The following is a 19,379-nucleotide window of genomic DNA, read 5'->3' as shown; positions in this document are numbered from 1 at the left end:
TAATAGCTATCTGCATGCCAAATTTCAGCCCAATCCGTCCAGTAGTTTGAGCTGTGCGTTGATAGATCATTCAGTCAGTCAGTCAGTCAGTCAGTCAGTCAGTCAGTCAGTCAGTCAGTCAGTCAGTCAGTCAGTCAGTCACCTTTTCCTTTTATATATTTAAGATAAAAGCCGTACAAAAAATACCAATTAAAAAAAATATGTCGATCCGTGTAGAAGTAGGTACCTATACAAATTAACATTATTAATTATTAATCATCGTTAAGCATTTACAATACTAGGTCCATTATTTAAAAACATGCCACATATTTGAATCTTATAAGTGCGACACACACACAGACACACAATTCGACTCCGCAGTTGTAACAACCTCAATAGCTTAACCGGTAAAGGAGTGGACTGAAAACCGAAAGGTCGACGGTTCAAACCCCGCCCGTTGCACTATTGTCGTACCTACTCCTAGCACAAGCTTGACGCTTAGTTGGAGAGGAAAGGGGAATATTAGTCATTTAGGATGGCTAATATTCTTTAAAAAAAAAAAAGAAGTTATAATTAGGAAGTTTGAACATCTTTTACATAAAAATACTTGTGCTGTGAGGGTGGAAACTTGAAATATTGACAATAGGCTCTGTTTATAACATTAGCTCATTTAAGAAAATAAGAAATGTTTTTGGGAATTTTACTCCTGACGGGGTTGAAAGTTTGTATGAAATTCTGTCATGAATCAAGTTATTTAGATCTTAGATGTAAGTAGGTATTTGGGTATTTCGGTTAAAAATAAAGAAATAATTTTCAGAAATTTAATTTTTAAGGGGTTTAAATAGGGGATGAAAGTTTGTATAAAGTCCGTCATTTTTCAAGTTAAGTATATTATCTATAAAATTTGGTATTTGGGTTTTTTAAAAAAAAAAAACGTAAGTACTTATTTCAGAATTTTTGGAATTACTCTGCTCACCCGAGTGAAGTTGGGATGGGTCAGCTTATTTATACATACTTAGATATTTTATGGTACAGGTAAGTATATGATATTTTTTGCTGTCTAAGAGGTACTTTCCCTACAATTAAATGAGCTTGTGCTAGGACTTAGGAGTACCTAGAAGCGGTGGGATGAAACTTCGTGAGGTTTTTAGTCGGTTGGAGTCTGACATAATCAATGTGCTCCCCGCTGCCGGTTGGATCCATGATGAATTTTACTTAGTAAAAAAAAGATTATGTCAAATGTTAAGTTATCCAAAATACTAAAACCAACTTGAGATTGGGCTTCAAAGTATTTTTGATCTTAATTTCGTATTTGATGGTAACACTTGGGAGGGCTTGAAAAATTGGATTAGCTAACCACTACTGAACATGACTATACATAATCATAATCACTTTGATATTTTCCCAATAATACCCGTCAGAAATTTGAGATGTCTAAATTCTTGAGCTTGAAAATAAGCAAATAATCATAGAAGCTACGCAATATCCGATGTCAAAGTGCAGAGTTCATTTAGTATTCTTTAGTTATACCTATGCACCTACTCATTTAATATGCGCAAAATGCATCTACCTGTTTTTCTTGATAACGACTTAAATATTTAATATCGACAATTACTTAAAGGACGATTGGAAGCGTTAAGCGGTTTTATGAGGTACCTATACATATACGAATAACTATGAATATTGGTATGTGAATAGCATGCCAGTATGCCACAATAATGTGACTTTGTAATCGTCAGATGGTAGTCGAAATGTCAGCGTTTTGCTAAATAACTTACGTATATCGAATAGGAAGATTCATTGGTGTTCTTGACGGCGTATCCGTTAAAGCTGGTTTCATTAATAATATCAATTTTATAACATACATCAATTTAATTAGTTCGAACCCGGTTCGAGGTCCGATATTTCGTTTTATTAAAAAAACCGATCAAGTGCGAGTCGGCCTCGCACACGAAGGGTTACGTAGGTACCATCGTTCATGATGATATGAAACTATGTTATGTACTTTTTAAACCTTTTAAATTAGCATGGCGGTCATTTTGAAATTCACCATCTTGCTTTTTATTATTTGTTGTTATAATGGCAGTAAAAATATACCTACTCTCTGTGAAAATTTCAACTCTCTGCCTGTTACGGTTCATAATCTACTGACAGATAGACGGACGGACAGACGGAAGGGCAGCGGGCTTTGTGATAGGGTCCTGTTAGTATCCTCCGGGTACAGAACCCTGAAAAGAACTCGACTTCTGATATTTTGATAAATGTATTGGAATAGATAGATGGATTCTAAAAACTCAACTTTTTAAAGAATGTTTTTAATGCACTAATGATACACCATAAACCACCTCAGTTTAAGCTCGTATTATATGACGTAAACATCCGCTAAGAAAGGATTTTGAAAATTCAGGGGGTTAAATATCCACGCGGACGAAGTCACGGGCTAGTCATCAATATATATATTTTTTTTAATAGATATAGCGAGCAAACGAGCAGGCGGGTCACCTGATGTTAAGTGATTACCGCCGCCCATGAACATTTGCAGCACCAGAGGAGCCGCCGATGCGTTGCCGGCCTTTTAGGAATTTGTTGGTCCGCCCCTTGAATAACCCCATGTTCCAACTCCCATCGGCGGTGTTCCCACTAGATTATATCTAGTGGGAACACCGCCGATGGGAGTTGGTTCCACAGTTTGCACGTGCGTGGAAAGAAGGATCTCGCGTAGCAAACGGTCGAAGTGCACCAGACACCCAGTACCCGTAGTACTATACTTTGACCTTATTTTTATTTTGTACTAATCTTGCTTTATAATAAATTCTAGTCAACATTCTCATAATATAATAATATATAAGCATGCAAATGAATAATATTTAATATCTAGTAATGATAATTTTAATAATTTTAATCCTATTCGTATTGTATCTTTAATATTTACCATTTTATTGTACCTAAAATTGTATTTGCAATACCCTGACAGGGTCTCATGTATTTAGCTTTTAGCTTTAAGCACCCACCATCAATAAATGTAAATGTACATGAAAGCAAATAAATAAATCTGAATCTGAATCTGAATCTACAAGATATTACGTCTCACCAAACCAAACCAAATTCGAGAGTCGAAATACTTCCGCGTTACAGTAAAATGGACCTAAACAGCCTTGAATTGAAGTCAAATATTCAATGCCACTGATTTTGATTTCGCAATGTTTCCGCTTGGAGCGCTGGCTGTAGAAGTGTAGACAAACTTGAGCTTTAAAACAAGGCTTTTAAGATTCAGTTTACTGTAACGCGGAAGTATTTCGACTCTCGAATTTGGTTTGGTTTGGTGAGACGTAAAATCCTGTACTACGGGTACAGATGGTGAGTGAGGGTGAAATTCCTTACGGTGGCGTGCGGTGCGGTTGTAGAAAAAAGAGGGTGGAATGAGGTCAAAAAGCTCTTCAGAGCACTCCCCATTATACAGGCGATAGAACACGCATAGAGAGCTAACGTCTCTGCGGTGCTCCAGGCTTTCCAACGAGCCGGTTAGTTTGGGATCGTCCACAAGTCGAACAGCCCGCCTTTGGATCCGCTCAAATGGAAGGAGTTGGTACTGGGGTGCTCCAGCCCAAAGGTGGGAGTAGTACTCCATGTGAGGGCGGACTTGCGCCTTATAGTGTAGGAGCCTATGCTCGGGCGAGAAGTACCGCTTTGTTCTGTTGAGCACCCAAGCTTTTTGGAGGCTAATTTATTTTTATTTTTATTTTTCATGTACCAAAATTGTAGTTACAAAGTAATAATAAATTAAGTTACATTGGAAATGCTTATCTCTAAACAGAGATTTCTTTCAGCTTCCCATTCAAGATTGTGAGTAAGGCGTATTGATATAACTATAACTATAACTATTAAATTCATGAACTTAATACAATTTAAATAAGAGTAGATACTACGGCGATTTTGTAGTTTTCTTGTCGGTATATAAGTAGTTACATTTTGAACTTACTAAGGTTTACTATGCTATATGAATATAATGATGTATCTACTTCTAGTAGTTTTTTTATGTGTTAGTGAATGGATTATATGCAATGCGCATCCTTCTCATTAACTTGAGGTTGAAGCGACAACTATGATCATGTTTTTTGTTGCAAATACTTGATGCCCTTTGCTTTGATGTTGTATTTTAATGAAGCCTAGGTTGAATAAAATTATAGTCACTGCATGCTAATTTTAAACTAAAACTAAATTTAATTTGGCTTTAAACAACCATATAATTTAATATTTTCTATCTAATTATGGTTTTTTATAATTACATAATTTTTGTTATTATAATATATTACCTAATTTATGAACTTTCGTAGAATCCATCTTTTAAGTACATTTTTAGGTATTTTTACATTATTAATTTTATCCTTTATTATAAAATTAATACTTATATAGAACTGCTTCTGTAGGTAAAGTTATAAATTTGGAAATTTAAATTAATTGATTTCTTTAATTTTCATATTATCACGAAATATGAGGTTAAATAAATATTATTTACAAACATTAACATGTCAATTTCACACCTTGGTCAAGGCCTTGTGATAATAATATATTGATAGTAAGTATTTCAACAAATCAGCGTGCCAATATTATGAAATAGGCAATATCTTAACTTACCATTTTTAATAGACTTTTTGATATACAGTAATATCGCGTAACAATATAATATTACTATGCCTTCAGTGTGTCAGATATTTGTTTCTTTATTGTTGACACAGATGAAAGTAAAACTCCTCTCTCTCTCCGGTCGTTCCTTCATTGCTGAAGATCGTGGTCCTGGCAAACTGCCCTCGAATGGATTTTCTGTTTCCACCGGCTTCTGTTGGTGGCTATTTTCAAAATGTGATAAAATCCACACCTGCTGGACTCCTTTGGCTGGTCGGACCACTTAGTTGGTGAGCGGCCTTTCGCTCTTTTGCCCTCAGTGTTGCCCGTCACTATTAGCTTTTCTAAGCTGTCGTCCCCCCGTATGATGTGGCAGAAATATGAGAGCAATCGTTGGTAACATATTATGCAGGAGAGTCGAGCAGTGATTCCGAGACTTGCGAAAGGATAGACACGTTTGTGCGCTTGGCAGTCCACGGAATCCGAAGCATCCGCCTCCAGCACCACATTTCGAACGCATCTATTCTTTGCCTTTCTCTTGCTTTGATAGTCCATGTCTCTACTCCATACATAAAAATTGGGAAGATTAAGAAAAAGTAAAATTAAAAGTAGGTAGCTAATTTGTCTGGTGGGAGGCTTGGGCCGTTGCTAGTTACCACCCTAAGCCATGCCGTCAAGCGATTTAACGTTCCGGTACGATGCCGTGTAGAAACCAAAGGGGCATGGGTTTAATGAAACTTCCATACCCCTTCCAGGTTAACCCGCTTCCATCTTAGATTGCATCATCACTTACCACCAGGCGAGATTGGAGTCAAGGGCTAACTTGTATCTCAGTGAAAAAAACCGGCCAAGTGCGAGTTAGGGTCGCGCAATGAGGGTTCCGTACTACAGTCGTGTTTTTTCGACATTTTGCACGATAATTAAAAAACTATGATGCATAAAAATAAATAAAAATCTGTTTTAGAATGTACAGGGGAAGACCTTACATATGATACCCCACTTGATATAGTCACTCACTTTTAAAGTTGAAAATACTAATTATTAGTTCATGACCACAATTTAATTTTTTTATGTGATCTAACTCTAAATTCACGGTTTTCAGATTTTTCCCCAAATTTCAGCTGTAAGATCTACCTACCTGCCAAATTTCATGATTCTAGGTCAACGGGAAGTACCCTGTAGGTTTCTTGACAGACAGACGGACAGACGGACAGACAGACAGACAGACAGACAGACAACAAAGTGATCCTATAAGGGTTCCGTTTTTCCTTTTGAGGTACGGAACCCTAAAAAGATATTACGTTGGTGCACAATATTTTCAAAAACATTTTCGCATAGAGTAACACCATTTTAGACATATCTAATAATGGAAATAAAGTTAATTCTAAGCCTTAATAGAAGATTTGTATTTTGTCTTGTTTAGTGTTTAGTAGGTAGGTAGGTACTTAATTTTTAAACTAGATGATCCCCGCGACTTCGTAAAAATCCCGCGAGAACTTTTTGATTTTTGTGTCTTGTCTTCGCTAAGTAATATAAGCTACAAAGTAAAATAAGCTAACTCGCTGTACCAAAATCGGAAAGTTTCATCAAAATCGGTCAAACGGATGGACCGTGAAAAGCTAGCAAGCCGACAGACAGACACTTTCGCATTTATAATATATATTATAGTACCTATGGAAGTATGGATTACGTTTGTCAGCAAGTTTAGATAAAGTAGAATGTTTTATTTTAATTATATTTTAATATTAACAATAGGTATATGTATATTACGCGACAGGTTGAAATGGCAGTCGGGGAGGGAGTGCCCCGCACACCCGCACAGCCCCCACGCTAACCCGGTGCGGGCGAGCGCGGGTGACGTGCGGGTGTGTGGGGCGCCCCCGCCTCATACTCCGATTGCCATCTCAAAAATTACTATTTGACTTTATCAAATACGGCTTTCAATACGGCTTTATCAAAGGGAAGGTACGACGTATGCTTGAAACAATCTCATACGCATGCTTCTTATCTCAAGAGTACGAACGAGTTTAGCCTCTACCGAGGAATTCGCATCAATGTTTAGCACAATTACCTTTTGTGCGCGAAAACAATACTTTAATAGGTTTATTGTTTAAAATTTTGGCCTGTTTAAAGTAACGAGATAACATCTTGGCACGCCGAGCCAACAATAACGGTATAGCGTAAATAGGTTTTTCAGAGATGAAGACACTTATAGGTATGAAAATTGAACAGCAAGCAGAACAATTGAATTTAGTCTGTAGTTGTACAAATCAGTACCCTTATTATAAATGCGAAAGTGTGTTTGTTTGTTGGCTTATCCTTTATAGGTTTGTCCTTCAATCACGTCGCAACGGTGAAACGGATTGACGTGATTGTTTTGTATGGGTATAGATAAAGACCTAGAGAGTGACATAGGCTACTTTTTATCTCGGAAAATCAAAGAGTTCCCACGGGTTTTTTAAACCCTTAACTATTAAAACCTTATTCCACGCGGACGAAGTCGCAGGCTAGTCATATGATAAGTAAAACAAACTTTGGTATTTTAATAAGGCCACGTAAGTTAAGACTTCATTTCTTCATGGAGGAAAAAATCACTACGGACTTTGCCTGCTTGCTGGGCATGTCCGTCTGACTCAAATTAAGGCCGAGTATTCATTGGCAAGGTTCTTTGTAGAAGTCACAATCTTTTTTTTAAAGATTATTAGCCTACTAATTTTATGACTAATATTCCCCCTTTCTCCTCCAATGAAGGGAAAGCTAGTGCTAGGAGTAGGTACAACAATAGTGCAACGGGTGGGGTTTGAAACGCCAACCTTTCAGAATTCGGTCCGCTCCTTAACCGTTGAGCTATTGAGGCTATATATTGTCATGTCAGTGTCAATTTCTGTAAGTTTACAATCTTGTTAGTTTACAATATCTGTAAGTTTACAATGTTGTAATTTTGTAAGTTCATAATTTCTGTAAGTTTACAATCTTGCATGCTGAAGTTGACTTGCTGCGTGTGGTTAGGTACACAGTGAAAAAATCTGACTTCTGCAAACAATTGCGCTAGCTACTTGTCTGTCGACACTTGGGTTATGATAGAATGCATTATTTAAACTTAAGTTCTGGAATAAAACCGCACCTAAATATTATAGGTACTAGTCTTTGCAAGCTATAGCTTGAAATTGTAATAAAAGTTAAAAGCATGAGTAAGCAGCATCTTCATTGCTGTCAAGGATAACTTCGTGTAACGTCGATGTACCTATCTATACCAAATAAGTAAATGTGTAAAACAATAGATAAACAAAAAATGGACGGTTCATTCACTGGACTATTTAGACGAACGATTATTTCATTGCAGTACCAGTCACTGTAAAAATAATAAATCATGGTGGCTTTGGGAGATAACAGGTAATAAAGGTGTAAAAAATCTTACGTGAAAGTATAGACTAATTTTTTTTTTCTTTGGAGTAGTATTAGAAATCCCGTCATGCATACCTATAGTGATTGAAAATGTATCGTTAGATTAATATTTTTTCTTTGTTGAAACACGTTAGCCGTCTAAAACAATGAGTTAAAATGAAGGCGCGTTCAAATGCGGCCCTGCATCTTGCAGTCGTTGCAGGCTCCCCCAGCTTGTATGCAATGGCTAGACAAACCTGCGTCTCTATAAAAGGGACAAGTGATTAGAAGCTAAGTACAATCTGGCGTACGCCGCGCCACCACATGGGATATACTTTGCGCATCCTTACACACGGATAATCACATTGAAAATGGTAAGTAGGCTTACGCCTCTGTATGTTATTTGAGGACTTTTTTTTCGATCTATCTATGTTGAACAGCGTTAATGAAGGGCCTAACCTTTAAAAATATATAGTGACAAAGTTTCTTTTAATTTTTTTTTCAATCTTTAAATTCCTAAAACAAAATTTCACAATTATGACATTAAAAATACCTGAATAAATCCATACTAATATTTTAAATGCGAAAGTGCGTCTGTCTGCCCTATCTGTTACCTTTTTATGGCCCATCCGCTTAGCTGATTTTTGATAAAATTTAGTACAGACATAGCTTAAAAAGTTTTTTTAAATCCTAATACCGGGCGAATGAGATCGCCAGTATCATCCAGCATAGTATATTAAAATATAATATATACCTAAATACGTTTTATAAACACAATTTCCTAATGTAAATAATATTATGTACTATAGATAATGCCCGCGACATTGTCTGTGTGGATTTAGGTTTTTAAAAATCCCGTGGGAACTCTATAATTTTCCGGGATAATTCCGCGTGGATTTAGATTTTTTTTGATTTGCCGGGACAAAAAGTAGCCTATGGTCTTCCCCGGGATGCAAGCTATCTCTATACCAAAATTGGTTAAACGGATGGGCGGTGAAAAGCTAGCAGACAGACAGACAGACAGACACACTTTTGCATTTATAATATTATTATGGATGGAAGTATGGATGTATAGCGTTACACTTAAATAAACTGTATATAGGTTATATAGGTATCTTCTTATATTGTGTGAAATGGTATTTTACATGACCTTTGCTCTCTTGTACTTAGTTTAATAATGTAATCAAAATAAATAGGCTACTTTTGATCCCGGAAAATTAAAGAGTTTCCATGGGATTTTTAAAAACCTAAATCCACGCGGATGAAGTCGCGGGCATCATCTAGTGTAATATAAATCAGTTCCCTGTCTTATTTTCTTCGTGACTGACAAAATTCTATAGAAGTATCTATAGAATTTATTGTGAACGCAGTCTCTAATTGTCACATAAAAATTATAAGATTAATCATGGATCATCAGTAACATATATAACTTTAACCATTACCTTGCTATATTGACCACACCAACCACAATAGATCAACAGTTCAAGAGCGTGCAGAAATAGCATTAGGTCAAATCTCACCCTGTGACTTCTGTGAGTACAGGTTTATTTTGCATACACATGTTCATGTTAATTATTTTGAAAAACAGAAAATCGCAATACAACTATTTTCTCAAGAAAATAAATTACCTTTTTTGTAGCTATTCAAGTTTTTATGATAATAAACTTCCTCAGTTGCACGGAAGTAAATAGAGTAAGTATCCACTAAGAAAGGATTTTTCGAAATTCTACCCCTAAGTGGGTTAAATAGGGAATGAAAGTTTTTATGAAAGTCCGTCATTTTTCAAGTTATTTGCATGAAAATTGGTATTTGGGTTTCCGGTCACTAATGAAGAAATACGTGTTCCAGGATTTTTGGAAATTCATCCCCCACCTCGATTTTCTAAATTCCACCCGAGCGAAGCCGGGGCGGGTCAGCTAGTTTAAGCATAAAGTTTCATGTTGTTACTTTCTCATTCTGAGAGGAGAAGTTCTCAGTAGTAGTCCGGCGACGGGTTGATCATGATTATGAAGATGACTTTCAATGGAGACCTTGTTTTTGTTTTCAATTTTCATAATGATAATATTTCAAACATCAAAATTAATATGTTGTTGGTATTTACTCTAAGGCTTTATATAAATCTGCGCATACGTTTATAATAATATAAATGTAAATGACATTGTCGTTTACATATTTTTCATATTCATACATAATAGGTATTACAGTAAAATAATATGTGTGGTTTACCTTAGGGTTGCTACACATTTTACATTTTATGTGAAGCAATAGGTACAGTCAGAGACTATAATACCTAATGTAATTATTGAGTCGGTACGAACAGCTTGGTCCCTATAATCTGAGGACTGTTATCATATCACGATGAATTAGTATAGTACGCAACAGGTCGAGATGGCAATCTGGGTGGGGACGCCCCACACACCCGCACAGCCCCCGCGCTAACCTGGTGCGGGACAGTGGCCGTGACGTGCGGGTGTGTGGGGCATCCCCCCACCTCATACTCCGATTGCCATCTCAATCTGTTGCGAACTATACTTATATATGTGTTTCTTTCGTAGTAGGTACATAGTTATTTTTTATAGAAAAAGTTCAAATTATCGCTTGTTAATTCTGTTGTACTTCGCTTACATAGATTTAGGGTATCGGAGGAAGCGTTTCTTTGTAGTTACTGAAAAATCCTAACTCGAATATGAGGCAATGTAAACAATTTGTAAAACTATCTTTTACTGGTAGAGGGAAATCTAGATGCGCTGGTGGTTGGTTTCAACTATACCTAACTTTTTAAATAAATAAACGAAAATGCTTGGATTATAGTAGAATTTTTACTTCAACAAAGCATTTTGACAGGAGCTTATGCCAAATTGTAAAATAATGATGCCATATTTAAATAAAAGATTGCCATTAATAAAAATTCAGTTTGCTTTATTTAATTCTAAATTCGAATATATGAATATAGTGTGTAGGCCGCCTTAGAAGATGCACTATTGCAGAGGGCGAGTGTTTTGTCGCGCGTGCCTTACGTAACGTGTTGTGCATTTACTGCATCCACAGCACTAACCTTTGCTAATCGTTTTGTTTGGATATTCTAGCCTTAGCGCAGAGAAATATTATGCTAAGTTCAAACCTTAACCAATACATCACAAGATACAACTATTTGTTGGTATGTTTTGCAAGCAAAGACTAATAGAATTTATTGAATACTAGATGATGCTCGCGACTTTATCCGGGTACCTAGATAAAATCCCTTTTTTTAGTTCCGTGGGCACTCTTTGGTTTTATGGGATAAAAAGCGGATGCAAGGTGTCTAAGTATGAACCAAACGTTAAATTCGTTGACAACAGACAGACATACAGACAGATTTATAATACTTACTAAGTTATATGGATAGAATATGGATTTTACACACAAAATTAAATAACGCGAAAAGAAAACTGAATCAGACATTTAATGAAAAGAAAACGCTCATTTTATATTTAACAACATCATCATCACCATCAAGCTCTAATTCCGTCCCTGTATTTTCTGAAGGCGTGCGAGCGCTTAATTAGTCGTTTATACCTTTTGTTTTAGCATGTTGGACATTGTCTTGTCGAGGCGACTCTCAAATTCTGTGTCATTTTCCCACAACTCATTATTGCGAAACTCAGTTATTTTATTATGCAGACATAGTGCGCGACAGGTCAAGATGGCAATAGTTAGGTATGAGGCGGGGGGATGCCTCGCGCACCCGCACGTCATCCGCGTTCGCCCGCACCGGGTTAGCACGGAGGCTGTGCGGGTGAGCGCGGCGTCTCCACCCCGATTGCCACCTCGACCTGTCTCGAGCTATACATTAGTATACCGAGAAACGAATTTATGATTTTCCAATTATAAAATACTTCGAATTTTATACTTCCTAGATAACATCGTGATCAATCGATATGCTGCACACAATATGTCACCCAAAAAAGACCTAAAGGTTCCTAAGGCCCGGTTTCGACCTAAGCGGAGCGGAGAGGAGATGTGTTCAGTCGACCAATCAGATTCTTAATAGATGATGTGAGAAAATGATTACGTCATCTTTTAAAAATCTGATTGGTCGTCTGAACACATCTCTCCGCTCCGCTTCGGTCGAAACCGGGCCTTATACAGTTTTGCTGTAGGAGTAGGTATGGTACCTATTGCTGTAAAGTATGGTTTTGGATTGCAACCAATTCAGTGGCGCACTGGTGAGCGCTGTGGTCTTATTAGCGGGAAGTCCCGGGTTCGATTCCCGGCAGTAAATTTTCTCTGGTCTGGTCTGGTGGGAGGTGAAGCCTAAAAAAATTTACTGCCGTGGCTAGTTACCACCCTACCGAATATGACGTGCCGCCAAGCGATTTGGCATTCCAGTACGATGCCGTATAAAAACCAAAGGGGTACCTAAGTTAGTAAAAACTGCCATACCTACCCCTTCCAGGTTAGCACGTTTCCATCTTCACTTCATCATCACTTACCACCAGGTGAGAATATTACAGTCAAGGGCTAAGTTTGTATCTTAATGAAATAAAAATAAAATCCCCATACTGTCCCAATTAAAAAACACACGCGTAGGTATTTTGTTATAGGCGATTTATACTTTACCTCAGATTATGCATGTAAAGTAGATATAAAATCACAAGGCGTTAAATATCATGGCTGTCATCTTAGATAAGTAAAACATCTAATTTGTAATTTAATTCGAAGCTTGTATAATTATGTAGAATTATAGATATAAAAAAAAATTACAATTTACATAGGCACGTAAAATTATGGAAAATCGGGCACACATAAGATGATTCGGAAAAAATAAAAGCTTACTTATCTGATATCTATATGGTTAGAGTAACTGAAATTAGAATGAAAGTAGAGACAAGACTCGTAGATAGAGAAGAGATAGTTTGAATAGGAACGCTCACCATAGATACTTTTAAGCACTGAACTGATCAAAGTAGAAACAATAAGAGTCGAAAAGTGAACCTTGGTTATATTGTAAAACATAATACTTTCAATTTTCAATTTCAATCTGAGAAAGGACACGCCATATTTGCTTTGCATGTACAAAAGTATGGTTTAGGTACCGTACTAAATAAGTTGATACATAATCGAATCCTTTCTCAGATTGTACGCATAATGTTTTTTTTTTTTTGAAAAGAATATTAGCCATGTTAAATGACTAATATTCCCCTTTCCTCTCCAACTAGGCGTCAAGCTTAAGCTAGGAGTAGGTACGACAATAGTGCAACGGGCGGGGTTTGAACCGTCGACCTTTCGGTTTTCAGTCCACTCCTTTACCGGTTGAGCTATTGAGGCTCTGAATTTAAATTGTATAAAGTTTTCCAAGTAGCTCCATCTAACGTAAATGAGTTGAACGCTTTTAACAAATCCTAATACCGAGTTGGTACAAGGTAAGCTTCGACGCTGGTGATATTTCGTATGAAAAGTTCGTAAAATATCGTGCAGAGTGGGACACGATCAATCAATAAAACAAGTCCAAATTCAAATAATTTATTTCAAAATGGGTACATAGTCACCAAAAACTAAACTAAATTCACCGATCTAAATGTATATATCGCACAAAAAGGATGGTACGGTTGTGCCTTTGTGCTTTTGTTTGCTCGACTTGGCGGGGGCACTACCGTGCCCCCAGATATGTATTGCTATGCTTTTCATAATGCTCCCTGCAGAAAAAGCTACTAATTTTAGAACTGTCAATTTAGAGATTACTAGCTTATGCCCGCGACTTCATCCGCGTGGACTACATAAATTTTGAACCCCTGTTTTACCCCCTTTGGGGTTGAATTTACAAAAATCCTTTCTTAGCGGATGTTTACATCATAATAGCTATCTGCATGCCAAATTTAATTATTATATATTTAATTTGCCAAAGATTTATTTGTGCCAAAACATTTATCACCGAAAATGAAAGATTTTCCGCGGGATTATCAAAAAATCTAAATACACGCGGACGAAGTCGCGGGCATCATCTAGTTAATATAAATGTAGGTTAACAAAAAATTTAAGTAAGTATAGGACGAACATCATCAAGTAGTTAATATTCAACCTCCAAAGTAGAAGTCATTTTAAATACCGCAGTATGGTAGTTCTTGCATTTCACGAGGGCGAGTCTCTCATGCTTGTGTGTAAGTAATAAGTACATGTGTGCGTTTGCGAGCGCCTGCTCGCGACTGATTTGTCCGACGGTGCTGGCACACTTACACAATGTCCATGTATACGACGTAACCACAAGTAAGATTCACTCGCCTTCGTGAATTGCATGAACTGTATCCGCATAATGGCTTCACAGTTGCTCACAAAAACTTGTATGATTTCAATGTGAACAAAAAGTCTTGTCAGAAATCAATTCTGATTTATATCCATAAATACATGTTTACTAATGAACTCGTTTTATATTATAGTTATCCTGCAATCAAAATAGATTAACGCTTTATATTGAGAACTGTTTTTTTAATCATTAACTTTTTTCCCCCCTGTGAGATTTTGACTATAATTTTCTTGTCTAGCCAAAATTCGATAAATATTATTATGATACTATAGTTTATAGTATCATTGATAAGTGAAGATGGCGTGTATTATTGACATGTGAAGGTTAATCGCTATTAAACAGACATTGTTTTGTTTAAAGGTGACAATAATTAGCGATCAGTGGTTATAAAGACCTTTGTACAACGACTATAAATGTAACATTTTGTGACCAATCATTAATAATTAGGGTACTGATAACAATAACTAGGTACCTATAAATGGAAAACTATGACGATAGCTTGAAGAAAACATATTTTTGAAAAGTATTAGCAGACAAGCTACCTACTTAGTACCTACCTTTAGATATAATTCGAGGCGTTCACTTCCTCGGCGTAATATTAAATTGCTATTAAAAATTATATAGGAATATTGAGGAATATAATATTATGAGAAGTGAAGCAGCAAACATCATAAGATTCTGATTTCTCTAAGAAATATTCATCCCATTTTTTTCATTATGTAGAGTGGTATACATTAATGTTAGAGAAATAAAAAAAATACATTGAACCGCGTTGTTGCACCCGATAATTATTTCGTATTTTTATTTTACTAATTGATTTTGGGTACTCATCATAATATTTATTATTAACAATGACCTTAACATGTTGAGAATAAGTAATTATATTTTTCGGCATTACTGCAGATTTTAATCCTGCCAGCTAATGTGAGCAAATAGTTTGGTCACTGCTGCATAATGTTGATAAATAATTAATTTATTATAAGGCGTTTTGTGTTAGTGTAAATTTGTTTGTTTCTAATCTTTCATTAATTAAAATGATATTTTAACAGCTTATTATAGCAAAATATACTATTTTCATCAGCAACATCATATGGGTACCCACTCTACCCGGAGTTTAGTTTGCAATACTTACCTACCTAGTTATTTTATTTCGTTAGGTACCTACCAGTAGGTATGGCTGAATACTGAAGTTGAATACTGAAGAATGTTTTAGAGTTTACGAACCTCATTTATTTATACTGAGGGCCTGTTTTACAACCGCACGATAATCTTTATCTCACGGATAAGTTTGACATTTTGACAGATTCCCAAATCCTTATACAAAAACTGTCATAACATCTTTATTCGTTAGATAAAGATTATCTGGAGATTGTGAAATGGTCCTTAGTACCTATAACAATTTATTGAAAACTTTCTGTACCTATAGAATAAAAAAAGTTAGGTATTTAGTTTTGTATAGGCTCTTCAAAAGTTTCAGAATTCGGGCATTACTCATTTAATTTACTATAAGTCCATAGATACCTTTACTTTAACTCTGTGCTACACCTCACCTACCATAATATATTATATCTATAGAAAATTATATTTGAATAAAACTTAGTTCTTGCTTAATCTGGCAACGTTTCACGTGGCTCAGTCTGACATTAATTTACTATTATTAGGGAAGTAAATAATTCTTGTTCCCGTCGTAACTTCGAGATGAAATGTATATCTAAAAACATTCTTATGTAAAAATCTAAGATTGTGTAAAATATTCAATTCGTCGACTACTTTTGAGTTTTGCGGACACAAATATACGGAAGCCGAATTTTAAATTCACACATAGAGATTATTTATATAATATCAGTTCTAGATTAAAACAACGTTTAAGATTAAGACAAATACTTACATACTTATGTACCATATAATTCTGAACATTTTCAGAGGATCTTAATTCTCCTTGCGGTGGTAGCGATAGCGGCTTCAGCACCACAAAAGCCTGCAGATCAAGTTATTGCAATCCTCAAACAAGAATTTGATCAGCAAGCCGATGGATCTTATGTCTACAGGTAGGTACTTATACCTAAGTGTGAACTTCATAGGTCCAACACGAAATAATTGATCTAGAAACTGTTTCTTTCATGATAAGAAAGCTTCTTAATCCAAACTAAGTGGCTATAATATATAATGTGAATATTCCACCTGAACGAAGCCGGGCGGATCAGCAGTGTTAAATATTTTAGTAGGCAAACAAACTGTTCATATTATATGTATGAACGAAACGGAAATCAAATATACAATTAATATGATGGTGTTAATGATTTCATTAGGTATTTTTGTCAATCTGTATTTATGTTTGTATGCAATTAGGTATGTTAATTAAAACTGTCAACTATAAATATTTTACGGAAATTGAAAATGTAAGACAAACGTTCATTTGTGTTGTTTCGGATTGACTATGCTGCGTAGGCCCTACTGGCCGCTACAGCGTCGATTATTTGTATACACATTATGATTTATGACTGAATTCAGCTTTTAATGACGGAAGAAAGGCGAAGAAAGTATATTTACTAATATTAAATTTCTTCTAGTGCTTATTTCAGCCATTGTCTCGTCGTATAAACACCTTTTATAAAAAAAATCTTTAAGTTTATTCTTTATTCTAATATGATAAGACATAATACCATAGAAATGTTCATGTTACATAGTGTACCTGTAAAATTCGTACTCGCGTGATTAGTAAGACAGAAAATAGAAAACGCACGAGAGTAGAAAAGATAGCGGTTTGTAACTCATGTGAGATACGTATGTAATGTATCTACTGCTTTTAAAATATTTAATAATATCATTAATAAATAAATCTGTTGTTTTAGCTATGAAACAGAAAATGGCATCAAAGCAGATGAAACCGGCACCCTGAAGAAAGCCAGTAGCCCAGACAGCAATGACGTAATAGTAGCCCAGGGTGCATTCAGTTACACGGCGCCAGATGGTACTGTCATCAGTCTCAACTACGTCGCAGATGATGAAAATGGATTCAGACCTGAGGTAATAATAATATTACCTACAAGTTGATGCTCGAGACTTCATCGTAGTTTTTCGGTATAAAAAGTCCATCTCCAGGTTGCTATTCTAACCAATTTTGTTAGGGTCAGTGGTAAAGGGTGAAAAAAGACACACCTTTTCATTTAGGTATATAGTACTTCATACTGGTATAGAAGTAAGGATCTAGGAATTTTATGTAGGCGAAGCCGATAGGTAATCTTAGCAATACTACATAAATGAAAAAGTATTTGTGTAGATGTGCTAATATTACATGTTATTTATACGTAATTACTTGCATTTAAATATGTTTATTAACGAGTTTTAGCTATGTAATTCACAATTTACTATCGCCAAAATTAAAGGCGGCTAATATACATTGATGATTTAGTATTTGTCAATATTGAATAGGCTGTCAATGTAAATTACGACCTCGAAAGTGAGCTTAACATAATTATATAAAGGTGCAGTTGCACTATAGCTTGTTAAATGTGTTTAAAGTATATCTGTCCTTTTCTTGTTAACCGAAGAATAAACTTGTCAAAATGTATGTATGTATGTTGTATCTTGGTTCTTAATTTTTAGTTTATTTTATTTATACCTAGTTAAGTTACATTTTTTTTTATTTCTATTTTTCCGTAGTCAGGTTTTTAGTAACTTTTTCTGTAATGATATATAATTTTTAATTATTATTAAATAAGTGGGCCTTAATATTGAAAATTCACTTTTATAATGAGGCTCCTCCCTGCTTCTCCTTTTTTTAAATGCCAAGACCGCCTCGGTTGACTAAACTAATATTTTTGGTAACTAAACACCGCTACCTACCTCAAGACTATGAACAATTGAATATTATTCTTTTTGGCTTGGATCTGTTTATCCCGGTTAAATACTTAGTAGATTATTTAATAGACCCGACCAAAAATCAAACCTTTATCTCAAAGTGCCCATTTATGCAATTTTAGTAATGCTATCATCATCATCATCATCAACCCTTCGCCAGAGAACACTACCGAGAACGGCTCTCCTTTCAGAATAAAAAGGGTTTGGTTAGGTTATAGTCCCTACTCTGGCCAAGTGCTGATTCACACACCTTTGAGAATAATATTATGAACAACTCTCAGGCATGCAGGTTTCTTCATAATATTTTCCTTCACCATTAAAGCAAGCAAAATGAACTGATGCAATGTTATGGAAGTCTTTAATAGGTACATTCGGAATACTTAGAAAAGGTATATATATATTGTTTTATTTCAGGGTGCACATTTACCTACACCGCCACCAATACCGCCGGAAATTCAAAAGGCACTTGACTATCTCGCGACTCTGCCTCCTCCACCACCTTCAAGAAGTTAGACAAGAAGCACTCTTCAATATATTATATGACCACCTGTATATGTACGATGACGCACGCTTGTACCACTTTGAAAACACGCTTTTTTGGAGTTTTTAATTGTACATAATATATTGTTTCAAAAGCAGATCTCTGCTTTTTATCTAACAAAAGCTTGTTTACAAAACGGTACTCGATAATTTTATACTCAAAGCATAATAAAAAATGTATAAAAATAAATGCTCAACAATTGAACTGTGATAGTTAAGATTTGCATGGAAAAAAATGATCATGATATTTATTATTTATTTAATAAACGCAAATTCAGTGCCAAAGATGCATTGCAGATACGTTTCTGTTTTATTATTAAACTAGCTTATGCTCGCGACTTCATCCGCGTGGACTACACAAATTTCAAACCCCTATTTTAACCCCTTAGGGATTGAATTTTCAAAAATCCTTTCTTAGCGGATGCCTACGTCATAATAGCTATCTGCATGCAAAATTTCAGCCCGATCCGTTCAGTAGTTTGAGCTGTGCGTTGATAGATCAGTCAGTCAGTCAGTCAGTCAGTCACCTTTTCCTTTTATATTTTTATATATTTAGATATAATATACCAAAAGGTGTGCAGACACCTCGCCCTCTACGAGTGCGAGAGCTTTGACTAACTGGAGTTTTTTAATATCTTTCCCCGTGGTTTACATTTCCTTGTCTTTATGGTCAGGAGTTTTTAATCGATTACAAGTTAGCCCTTAACTGCAT

General features: G+C 35.7%; 1 protein-coding gene across 1 annotated transcript; it reads left to right on the top strand.

The window, feature by feature from the left end:
* Window positions 1-8,214: 8,214 nt before the first annotated feature.
* On the top strand, window positions 8,215-18,967 carry LOC117982175 (endocuticle structural glycoprotein ABD-4-like). The gene is made up of 4 exons (XM_034968474.2): window positions 8,215-8,360; window positions 16,190-16,314; window positions 17,119-17,293; window positions 18,542-18,967. The coding sequence occupies exons 1-4, from the start codon at window positions 8,358-8,360 to the stop codon at window positions 18,638-18,640; spliced, it is 402 nt and encodes a 133-aa protein (XP_034824365.1). The 5' UTR covers window positions 8,215-8,357; the 3' UTR covers window positions 18,641-18,967.
* The last annotated feature ends 412 nt before the right edge of the window (window positions 18,968-19,379 follow it).

Source organism: Maniola hyperantus, chromosome 5 (genome assembly GCF_902806685.2).
Source record: "Maniola hyperantus chromosome 5, iAphHyp1.2, whole genome shotgun sequence".
NCBI lineage: Eukaryota > Metazoa > Arthropoda > Insecta > Lepidoptera > Nymphalidae > Maniola > Maniola hyperantus.
The sequence above is the reverse complement of the archived record's forward strand: the minus strand, read 5'-3'. Positions and strand labels throughout refer to the sequence as shown.

Bases quoted from the DNA above. Each gene is read 5' to 3' on its own strand.
- LOC117982175 (XM_034968474.2), top strand. The intron at 16,315-17,118 runs GTAGGTACTTAT...CTGTTGTTTTAG, and splicing joins GATGGATCTTATGTCTACAG to CTATGAAACAGAAAATGGCA. The intron at 17,294-18,541 runs GTAATAATAATA...GTTTTATTTCAG, and splicing joins AAAATGGATTCAGACCTGAG to GGTGCACATTTACCTACACC.